General features: G+C 42.4%; 1 protein-coding gene and 1 non-coding gene across 3 annotated transcripts in view; both read left to right on the top strand.

Annotated features, from left to right (window-relative positions):
* The first annotated feature begins 2,957 nt into the window (after window positions 1-2,957).
* LOC122683332 lies at window positions 2,958-3,064 on the top strand. The gene has a single exon (XR_006337684.1). It is a non-coding gene; the product is annotated as a U6 spliceosomal RNA (small nuclear RNA).
* Window positions 3,065-6,269: 3,205 nt separating this feature from the next.
* Window positions 6,270-11,581, top strand: part of IRAK2 (interleukin 1 receptor associated kinase 2) — a 52,827-nt gene continuing 47,515 nt past the window's right edge. For both annotated transcript variants that reach the window (XM_043885229.1, XM_043885228.1), the window contains exon 1: window positions 6,270-6,449. In XM_043885229.1, the coding sequence (XP_043741164.1) occupies window positions 6,356-6,449 (94 nt within the window). In that variant the 5' untranslated portion in view covers window positions 6,270-6,355. The remainder of the gene's footprint in view (window positions 6,450-11,581) is intronic.

Below are 11,581 nucleotides of genomic sequence, written 5' to 3'. Positions count from 1 at the left end.
AATGGTGCTGAGTAAAGGAAATAGGTAGGATGTCATTTGCCAGGTTCTTCTGTCTTGGAGAGGTGTGAAGACTGTTTAATGGGCTTGGGGAGAGGAAACCAAAGCAACCTGGTTCCCTGTCCCTTTTCTTTCCAACCCTGGATTTTGTTTAGAACTTTAATTCTTTTAGCTTTTCTTTTCTTGTAAAGATGAAATATCACTAAAAATTTTAAGCACTACAGAAAAAGATGAAGAAGAAAAGCATTCACATTGGGAACAAAGGCTTTTTTTTATTTTCATGAAAATAGAATCAGCCTTAACAAACATCTCCCTAAAGAAGATACACAGATAGCAACTAAGCATATGAAAGAATGCTCCAGGAACTTTCCTGGCAGTCCAGTGCTTCAGACTCCATGCATCCAATGCAAGGGGTGTGAATTTGATCCCTGGTCGGGTAACTAAGATCCTACATGCCAAGCAGTGTGACCAAAAAAGTGTTTAAAAAAAGAAAAGATGGTCCACGTAGTATGTCGTCAGAGAATTGCAAATTAAACAGCAGTAAGATACTACTATACACCTATTAGAATGCTCGCCCCCCACACACAAAAAGGCTCACATCCAGAACACTGACCACACCAAATACTGGTGAGGATGTAGAAGAACAGGAACTCTGAGTCATTGCTAATGGGAACACCAAATCGTATGGCCACTTTGGAAGACAGTTTGATGGCTTCCTACAAAATTAAACGCTTATCATATATCCAGTAATTATGCTCCTTGGGTATTTACTCAAAGGAGTTGAAAACGTACGTCCAAAAGCTTGCACATGGATGTTTATGGCAGTTTTGTTCATAATTGCCAAAATTTGGAAACAAGCAGAGTGTCCTTCAGTAGGTGAATAGATGCATATGTAATATATCCAAATAACGGAATATTGTTCAGCACTAAGATGAAGGGAGCTGTCCACCAAGAAAAAACACAGATAAAACTTAAATGCTTATTACTAAGTGAAAGAAGACAGCTTGAAAAGGTCACATACTTTATGATTCCAACTCTACAACATATTGGAAAAGGCAGAATTGGATTAAAAAGGGACTGGGGGGACTTGCCTGGCAGTCCAGTGGTTAAAACTGCACACTTCCAATGCAGGGGTCATGGTTTTGATCCCTGGATGGTGAGCTAAGATCCCATGTGCAGTTGGCATGGCCAAGAATAAATAATTTTTTTACAGGGCAGAGAGGGTTTGAGGAGGTGGAGGGATGAATGGGTAGACCACAGAGAATTTTTTGAGGTAGTAAATTTATTCTGTCTGATATAATAGTGGATATATTTTACTATACATCTGTCCAAACCCACAGAATGTGCAACGCCAAGAGTGAACCCTAAGGTAAACTGTAGACTTGGGGTAATAATGCTATGTTGGTGTAGGTCCATCAGTTGTAACAAATATACCACTTTATGGGGGATGTTGATAATGGGAGAGACTTTGGGAGCAAGAAGTATATAGGAAATCCTGTACCTTCTTAATTATGCTGTGAACATAAAACTGCTCTAGAAAATAGTCTATTAAAAAAAGTGGTTAATATCTCACTAGGACTTACTGGATATTGAGAAGATGAAAAGAAAACAGGGCGCTCAGCTCACTAAGGACATGAAATAAATACCAGTATTTTACAGTCCTGAAATAGGAACACCAGTATGAACTTTTCAGATATTTCATGTTAGGTTTCTGTATCCTGTTCTTAACACCTCAGCCCTGCTCTATACTAGTCACTGGGCTGCCTGTTACCCCTTCACTATTTCTCCTTTCTGTCAGCTAAGCTCCCTACCTCAACAGAACATTTTCCTGGAGACTTCCCCCATCACCACACATGCGCAGTAATCCATAGGCAGATCACACCAGTTGACTCTTTGTGTTGTACATTCTGTGAGTTTGGACAAATTTATAATGACATCTATCCACTTTTATATCAGACAGAATAGATTATCAGATATGCTTGTGATGTTAACCAAAAGTGTTGGGCAATAGCACTGGACACTTAAATGAGAGAGAAACCTGCAAAACTTGTTTCAGAATTTGGAACATGAAACCTCAGGAAAGTACAAGTTAACATACAAATAAATAGCAATATGCTCTCTCCCTATTCAGGTAGAAAACACAAAAGATTGTTTTGTTCCAGTTGGGAAGAGTTGAGTCCCTGATGACTGGACCCACAAATGTTCACAACAGACCTAATATTGCTGAAAGACTCAGAGGAAATCATTTTAGCAAATTATTTTATCTTTAGATAGATTGAAGGAGAATAAATTGGGCAAAGGATAGCCTAGCAGCAATTTGCTAGGGAGGACATAAGATGACATTCTTCACCTGAAGGAGCGGGGTCAGATAACCCTGGTCCAACTTGGAAATACTAAAAACTTGTGCTTCAGTTATCCAGTGCTCAGAAACAATCAGATGGAAACTAGAGTGGAGAATTATTCTAGCAGGTCTGGGTTACCCTTGTCCCGTAGCAAATGCAGAGAGGGAAGGGAACCCCTACCCTTCCTGTGGATGAGAAAGCAGACACCTCTGGAAGAGTCCAAATACTGGAAACAAATGTACATTAATAGGAGATGGGCCAAATCGTGTGTGGTGCTCCTAAATAAACCATTAAAAAGGAAAAGATAGATTCTTATGTATGGACATGAAAAACTATTCATTATTAGTTGAAAAACATTTATAGAAAATTAAATGTGTTTTTAAAATTTTTATGTTAAAAAGTTAATTTTGTAGAGGTCTAAAAATACATGCAAGTATATACACTAAACTATTAATAATGCTGTGCCTCCAGGATGAGACTATGGGAAGGTGTTCATTTCTCTGTCTCTGTCTCTCTGACATAACAGGGAAAAAAATTATATATATGTATATATGTAGATCTTTGCCTGAACTCCAGGTACACAGCTCCTAAAACCATTGAATTCAAATTTCTAAGTGAGTGCTCGCTTCGGCAGCACATATACTAAGATTGGAACAATACAGAGAAGATTAGCATGGCCCCTGCGCAAGGATGACACGCACATTCGTGAAGCGTTCCATATTTAAAAAAAAAACAAAACAAATTTCTAAGTGATAAGATCACTAGGAGCATCTTTTATTCTAATGAGAGGACTCTGGGCTGGCTCTTGTATGACTCCTGGAAGAAAGCATGGAATTTTCAGTCCTTGCTATCCTTCTCCAGCCTAGGACACAGGATCTAACAGGTCTAACTCCATATTTCTCTTCATCTGGATGTTCATCTGTATTCTTTTTTTTTTTTTGTATTCTTTATCATATCCTTTAATAAAGTGGTAAGTGTATTTCCGTAAGTTCTTTGGGCCATTAGCAAATTAATTGAACTTAAGGAGGGGTCCTGGGGACTTCTGATTTGTAGCCATGTTGGACAGAAATAATGAATAACCTGGGGTATATAATGAGTAGTACAACTACTTGGACTGGCATCTGAAACGGGTGGGGACAGTTTCATGGAACTGAGCCCTTAACCTCTGGGATCTGACACTTATCTCCCAGTAGATAGTGTTAGAATTGAGTTAAATTGTAGAACACCCAGCTGGTGTCCTAGAGGATTGCTTGCTGTGGGGAATCTACCCCCTCTCCCTCATTTGGTGACTAAAAGTGTCCCAAGTGAAGTGTTGTGTGTAACAGTGTTACTGAAAGTAACTTGGGTCCATTTGCCGCATGCAGTAGAGCCAACCTACTTAACCCTGAGTTGTGGTGAAGGAAACTCCTGTGTTTATTTGCAGGGCACCAAACAACGGAGTCCAGGCAGCTAGTGCTCAAAAATCCTGAACTTCCTGAAGCCTTTCAGGAGAAGATTTTTGGTTTTTTTTTTTTAAACCTTTTATGTAAGAGTATAGTTGATTGCAATGTTGTGTTAGTTTCAAGTATACAGCAAAGTGATGCAGTTATGTCTAGACATGTATCTATTCATTTTCAAATGGAGAAAGGTTTTCAAGATAGGGTGAGGAAGTGGGGGTTGTGGGGTGTGTTATCCAGTCATGGATATTCTTCTGATTGGTTGGTGATGAGATAATGAGGAATTAACATCATCAGCCTTCTAATTCCTACTGGCCTGGGGTCTACATGCTTGTATGCAGCATACGGTTAACTTCTTCCATCTGGTGGGGGTTTCAGTATCTATAAAATAGTTCAAAGAATTTGGCTCAGAATATTATATATAGCCCTTGAGGAGGAAGTAACAGTCCTTGATGAACGGCGAAACAGTTTAATGGCTAAACTATTATTATTTTGTCTCACTTGACTGTCTCCCTTTCTTCATTTTCATACTTCTCTAATTAAATTTACTGTTTGGAACTCATGGAGGGTCTAAGAGGCTAAATTTTGTCTACAGACAAGATGGAGGCAGAGGACATGGCAGGGCAGTGGGACTTGTTCTGAGAACGCGCCCCATAGGGCCCTGCTCAGTTACAAAAGTAAAGAAACACAGAAGCGAGAACTGGGTTTTCCCCTATGCAGGTGGAACATAAGTCCAGGCCTGGCCTTTTTCCCTTAATTTCACTCCTTTGTTGAGGACAATGATCATACACTATCAGGAAAACCAATAAAGTTATTTTTATTAGAGAAGAAAAATATGTGCAAAGTACACCGAAAAGCATTATTTTCATTATTTCCTTTTTATCAGCCTTCTTTCACTTCCATCTTACTGATGTCCCACGGGTTCTCAACTCTGCCTGCACATAAGTAGAACTACTTGGGAAGCCTTTTGAAATGCCAGTGTTTGCGTTCCAACCCAGAACAATCGCACCTGGATCTCTGGACAGAGGTAGGGTTAGGCCTGTAGGTTCTTTTTTTAAAGTTCCCAAATGATTCTAAGGTGTAGCAGGGATTGCAAACCTCTGTATCTTCAAGGGAATTAAACATGAACATGGAGAAGGCACTGGAAACCCACTCCAGTACTCTGGCCTGGAAAATCCCATGGATGGAGGAGTCTGGTAGGCTACAGTCCGTGGGGTTGCTAAGAGTCGGACATGACTGAGCAACTTCACTTTCCATTTTCCCTTTCATGCATTAGAGAAGGAAATGGCACCCCACTCCAGTGTTCTTGCCTGGAGAATCCCAGGGACGGGGGAGTCTGGTGGGCTGCTGTCTATGGGGTCACACAGAGTTGGACACTACTGAAGCGACTTAGCAGCAGCAGCAAACGAACAGGTCAAAATGGCACAACTATATCACTAATTACATTTAGGTTCAGTAACTGTTTTTAACTGACCCTGGTAGGGAGGGTGTTGGTCATGGAAAAGCTAATTAGGAGAAACTGTGTATTGTTCAGGATCACAGAAAATTTTTCAGAGAACAAAATAGGGAACAAAGAGCCCTTCCTTGGGATCAGACTCTTGTTACTTGACCAGTTTGGCTTGGACAAGTTACAACTGACTCAAGCCTGTTTCCTCATCTGTAGAAGGGAAATGATAAATGTATCCTGTAGGATCATTGTAAGGATCTACACATAGGTAATATGTGTTAGATGCCTGGTACTTGATAGGTGAGTGGCAACTCTATTAATTAGTAATAACAAAGACCTTACTTTGAAGAACTTATTCTAAAGAATGGGGACAAAGTCATGTCCATAAGATGGCCTGCTTAGGCCCTGCACTACTCAGGCCTCTCTGGAGGAAAGAACCCAGCACCTAGAGCAGTGTCTGGCACATAGTAGCTGCTCAATAAGTATTGGCCCTTAAAGTCACAGTCTATCCTGAGTCTCCTGTTTAATACAGAGTCCTACCCCTGCTTCCTCTGGACTCCTGATTCCTCTTAAAGTACTCCCCCCCAACACTAGCATCTTTTAGCATTTCATGTAACTTATTTCTTCAGTACTGTTTTATTTATTGCTAGTTTCCTCCACCCACTCCCACCCCCCGTCTAGACTGTAAGTCCCATGAAAACAGGGACTTTTGTAAGTTTTCTGCACTTTTGCATCTCCAACACCTAGAACAGTGCCCTACTGATAGCAGGTTATTAATAGACTATCTCTTGAATGAGTCGAATGTGGCTGAAGGGCTAAAGCCCTGGAGGTGGAGTCAGAGGTCTCTTGGGATCACCAATGAATTCACGTGTGGTCTTAAAGATGTTTCCTCTGTCCCGTGGGCCTGTTTCTCCGGCTCTGACGGTTTGGTTTCTCAGCCACTGGTCAAGCCGGCCGGGAGGCGTCGCGCCCCCGGTGTCCGCCAGGGGGCAGTGGCACACAGGGCCGGCCCCGCCCACTTCCCGGCGGCCCGCGGTGGGTGGACCCACCGGCCGGCGGGTACAGAAGCGGAGTCCTGGGTGCGTCGAACTCAGTTGTCAGCCCGCCTGCCCGCCAGCCCTCAGAGCCTCGCCATGTGCTGCTACATCTACCAGCTGCCCTCCTGGGTGCTGGACGACCTGTGCCGCAACATGGACACGCTGAGCGAGTGGGACTGGATGCAGTTCGGTGAGTGGTCCTTCCTGCGACCCCCACTAAGCCCCCTCCCCGCGTGTCTACCGTGGTCCTTGATGTCTAGGGCTCTCTGTGCTGCTCTCCTGGGTCCGGCCTCCTGTGTATCCTTGGGCAGGCGCTGCCCCTTTTCTGTTGGTGATCTGGAAGGTGTGAGGTGATCTCGGACGATTTCTGCTGTTACTCAGTCTGTCGCTAAGTAATGACCGGCTGCACTTCGCTGTTTACGGTAAAGCTGAAAAGTGTTGCTGTCAGCAGTGACTGGTGCTTACTGTGTGCCGGCCCTGACGCAAGCACCTGACACGGATTACCTCATTTAATTCCCACAGCAGCCGTAAAGTGCATTATTTCTCTCACCCCATCTTACAGACCAAGAAAAGGATTTAGAGGTAGAGTCACTGGTGCGGGCAGCCACTTGTGAGAGTCACTTGTGTCACGCAGTTCCTAAGTGGCGGAGTTGGCTTTAACCCCGGCGTTTGGCTCCGCCAGGACATCCTTAACTCCTTGGTGTATTTTCTTTGTTTGCGCCTGGTGATTGACTGAGGGCTTGGCATCTGGGGGCATGCTGAGCATGTGGCCCTCAGGCGCCCAAACAGAGGTCTGTACTCCAGGCTCCACCACATCCAACTGGTGACTTTGGGCAAGTTGCTTAACCTTAATCTGAGTCTCAGTTTCTTAATCTGTAAACTGGAGGTGGTTGTGAGGAATAAAAATTGTATAAAAAGCTCTTGACACCTGTGTGTCAGAGGTTCTTGTAAGTATTAAGGAAGTGTTAACAATGACCATTCTTAGTTTTGTGTTTTTTTTTAAAACCATGCGACTGGTGCCACTTTATTTGAAAGCTAATATCTGTATTTTTAAAAAACGGAGATTATGATATATACCAGTTGAACAAAGAATGTAATATTTATGTATGGTGGAAAGAATAATAATAAAATGAACATGCATGTTGTTATCCGTCCAGTTTGAGGAAATAATATATATATATATATATATATATATATATATATATATATATATTTTGAAATAATATATGTTTTAAACTAACAGTTCTCAACCAGGGGCAATTTTGATCCCTTTAGGGAACATTTCTAATGTCTGGAGACATTTTTGGTTGTCACAGCTTGGGGGATATAGTGAGTAGATGCCAAGTGTGTCAGTAGCTCATTCCTGTCTGACTCTTCACGACACCATGAACTGCAGCCGGGCTTCTCTGTCCATGGAATTCTCCAGGCAAGAATACTGGAGTGGGTTGCCATTTCCTTCTCTAGGGGATCTTCCCAACCCAGGGATCGAACCCAAGTCTTCTGCGTTGCAGGCAGATTCTTTACCGTCTGAGCCACCAGGGAAGCCAAGGATGTTGCTAATTGTCCTACCATGCACAAAACAGCACCCTCCTCAAACAACTATCCAGCCTGAAGTGTCAGTAGTGCTAAGGTTCAGAAATCCTGCTTTAAACCAGTCACAAAAATAATACATGCTTATTGCAAAATACTGAGGAAACAAAGGTTAGCTCAAACTCTGCCACTCAGTGATACCATTCCTATCATTTGGGTGCCGACAATAATAATAATAACAACAACAGCTGGTAACATGAATTGGCTTCTCACCATGTTCCAGCAGAGTGCTAGGTGTCTTATACCTTCTAGTCTTTTTTTCCCCTAAGCATATTTATTTATGAATATACATTTTCCAAAAATCATATAATTTTGTACATTCTACTAGCCTACTTTTTTCACTTACACTGTATCACAATTATTTCTCCTTGCCAAGCAGTATTCCTTAGGAACACAGACTTCCATTTTTATTTCAGTGTGCATTCTTATTCACTGTTTAGTGGAAAAAAATAGCAGAGGTACTAGGTTCAGTGAACAAATCAGGCCCCTGGAAAGTGGTATCTTTCCCCTCCCAGGCCCTCAGCCTCCCCTTTCCTCCCTGCAGAAGCAGTCCCTTGGTAACACATCAGGGCATCTCTGAGAAGTCTGTCACCATCTGATTATCTAGACCACACTGTGACCCTTTGCTCAGATGATCTGTGATTTAACTATTTTTTATTGTTTCCTGGGTAGTGGACAAACACTTTATGTAAGAGCCTCTCTCTAGTTTTTTCCATGTTGGCCTCAGTTATGAAGGCCAGAACAACTTTTGTTTCTAGGATATTGATTTAGAAGGCACTCCTGTGAAGTTCTTCCTCTTTTTTTTTTAGACTAAAAAGTTTTTTAAATTGAAGTATAGTTGATATACAGTGTTGTAACTTCTGCTCTACAGCAAACTGATTCAGTTATATATATCTATATATTTTTTAAAAAATTATTTTCCGGGACTTCCCTGGCAGTCCAGTGGTTAAGACTCCATGCTCCTCATGCAAAGGGCATAAGTTCAATCCCTGGTCAGGGAACTAGGATCCCGCATGCCATATGGTGCAGCCAAAAACAAAAATAAATAAATAAATAAATAAATAAATAAAATAAAATAAAAATTATTTTCCATTGTGGTTTATTACAGGATATAGGATATAGTTCTCTGTGCTGTAAAGTAGGACCTTGTTGTTTGTCCATTCTATATATAACATTTTGCATCTGCTCATCCTAAACTCCTGATCCATCCTTCCCCCATCCCCCTCCCTCTTGGCAACAAGCCTGTTCTCCATATATGATGATTAAAAAAAAAAAAAGGCAGCACAACTTCATTGAGGTATAATTCACCTGCCATGCAGTTCACACATTTAAAGTGTACAATCCAATGGCATCTAGTATATGCAAAGTTGTATATCCATTTCCATATCAATCTTAGAACATTTTAATTACCCCAGAAAGAAACCCTATACCCCTCAACAGTCTCCCCAACACTCCCAAACACATCTCCTGTTTCCCCCCAGCTTTAGGCATTGCCTATTATGGACATTTCATATAAATGGAATAAATCATAAAATATGTACTCCCTTGCGACTGACTTATTTAGCACCTTTCCATGGTTCATCCATATTTTAGTGTGTATCAGTGCTTAATTTCTTATTTATTACTGAATAATATACCATTGTATGGAGATACTTCATTTTATTTATTCATCTGACAGTTGATGGGCATTTGGGGTTCTTTCCACTGTTTGGCTATTATGAATAATCCTTCTGTGTACATTTGTGTCTGTCTTTGCGTGGCTGTATGTTTTCATTTCCCTTGGGTAGATACCTAGGAGTGGAATTACTGAGTCACAGCGTAACTATGTTTAACACTTTGAGGAAGTGTTACACTGTTTTCGGAAATGCATTTACCATTTTACATTCCCACCAGCTGTGTACGAGGGTCCCAATTTCTCCATGTCCCCCTCCATCCAAGCACTTGTTCCTATCTGTCTTTCTGAGTTTCTAGCCATCTGAGGAGCCATTCGAGGAGGTATGAAGTGATTTCTTGCTGTGGTTTTGGTTTGCATTTCCATAATGACTAATGATATTGGGTGTCTTTTCATGTGCATTTGTACATCCTCTGACCCCTTGCACTCTGGAGACACCAGAGTTGCTCAAGGTCCTCAGAGGCTTCCCATTGTGATTTAGGTTATAATCCAAATTCCTCACCAGGCCTGCCTCATCTGGCACAACATGAGCCCCACTGACTTGTGTGACTCTCCTCCCACACCCAGCTCTTGCTCACCCTGCTCCAGCTATGCTAGCCTCCTTGGTCCAGACTCAGGGCCTTCATACTTGCTGTTCCCTCGGTCTGGGACGTTCTTCCCCCATCTTCCCCAGGGCTGGTTTTCTAGTCTCTATTAGACTTCTATTGCTGCTGTAACAAATTACCGCAATTTAATGGTTTAAAAACAGCCTTTATTGTGTTACAGTTCTGGAGGTCAGAAGGCCTAAAATCAAGGTGTTGGCAGGGCAGCTGTCCTTGCAGAGGCTCTAGAGGAGAATCTATTTCCTTGCTTTTACCGGCTTCTAGAGGCTGCCTGCATCCCTTGACCTGTGGCCCCTCTTCCTCTGTCAAAGACAACAGGGTAGCACCTTCAACTCTCTGACCTCTGCTTCTGTAGTCTTCTCTGAATCGGACACTCCTGCCTCCCTCGTATAAGGACTCTCGGGCTCACTCAAATAATCCAGGATAATCTTATCTCAAAGCCCTTAACTTAATGCCATCTACAAAGTCCCTTTTGTCATGTAAGGTGCCATATCCACAGGTTTTGGGGTTTAGGACACTGACATCTTTGGGGGGCATAGTCTTTCAGTTCTCAATTCATACGACACCTTGTTTGAGAAGTTGACCCTGTCCCCCTTTCTTTCTTTTTTTTTTTAATCTCATCTCTATGTTTTATTTTCTTCATTTCTCTTAACATGCTATGACCTTGTTCCTTACTTGTCTATGTTTGTCTGTCCCCAGGGAACGTAAGCGCCATAAGGGCAGGGACATCACCCCAGTGGCCAGCAGTGTACACTGTGTACCACTTGAGTGAAGGATGGGCTGAAGGATGTGGGAATGGTGAGGACACAAGATGACCTGGAGCCTGGTGGTCAGCCGGTTGTCTGTGATGAATCAGAGGCCACTGGGCTCGGAGCCAGCCATGCCCCCCAGGTAGCAGCTCCTTGCCAAGGCAGCACTTCATGGTTTTCTGTTCAGCACAAGTAATTGTGATTGTCCTTCCAGCCCTGAAGAGTCTTGGCTTCTGCGAGTCTCCTTTTTTGTTGTTGGGGTTGAAAGACCTTACTGCAAATTCCACAATTTATTCTTTTTTTTTTCTTTAATGGCATTCTAGCTTTTTACTAATAGAGATAATGCCAGTCATTTTAGAAGCGATCATTCCTTAGGGCAGATTGTGATACTGGGGAGTGGAGGTGGAAAAATCTATAAAGTGATTAAAAAATCATACTGTCACAAATATGCAAACTCTTTGGATTTGACCATTTTGGCAGATAACATGTTTGCCTCCTGTTTGTTTCCCTATGATTGTGACTGCATTGATGCTTCCCCTTGGGGGAAGACTGGCTTCTCACAGTTTCACTCATCCCAGGTGTATTTCACGGGGTGCTGGGGCAGGGATTCCTTTGTTGGATGGCTCCCCTTCTTCCTCTCTCATGCACATGCCGGTCTTTGTGTACAGCCCTGCTTTGTCCCTGCCCAGCCGTGTGACTTCAGGCAAGT

The sequence above is a fragment of the Cervus elaphus genome, chromosome 24, assembly GCF_910594005.1.
Source record: "Cervus elaphus chromosome 24, mCerEla1.1, whole genome shotgun sequence".
In the NCBI taxonomy this organism is placed as follows: Eukaryota; Metazoa; Chordata; class Mammalia; order Artiodactyla; family Cervidae; genus Cervus; species Cervus elaphus.
Note: the sequence above shows the minus strand (reverse complement) of the source record. Positions and strands in the feature narration are given on the sequence as shown.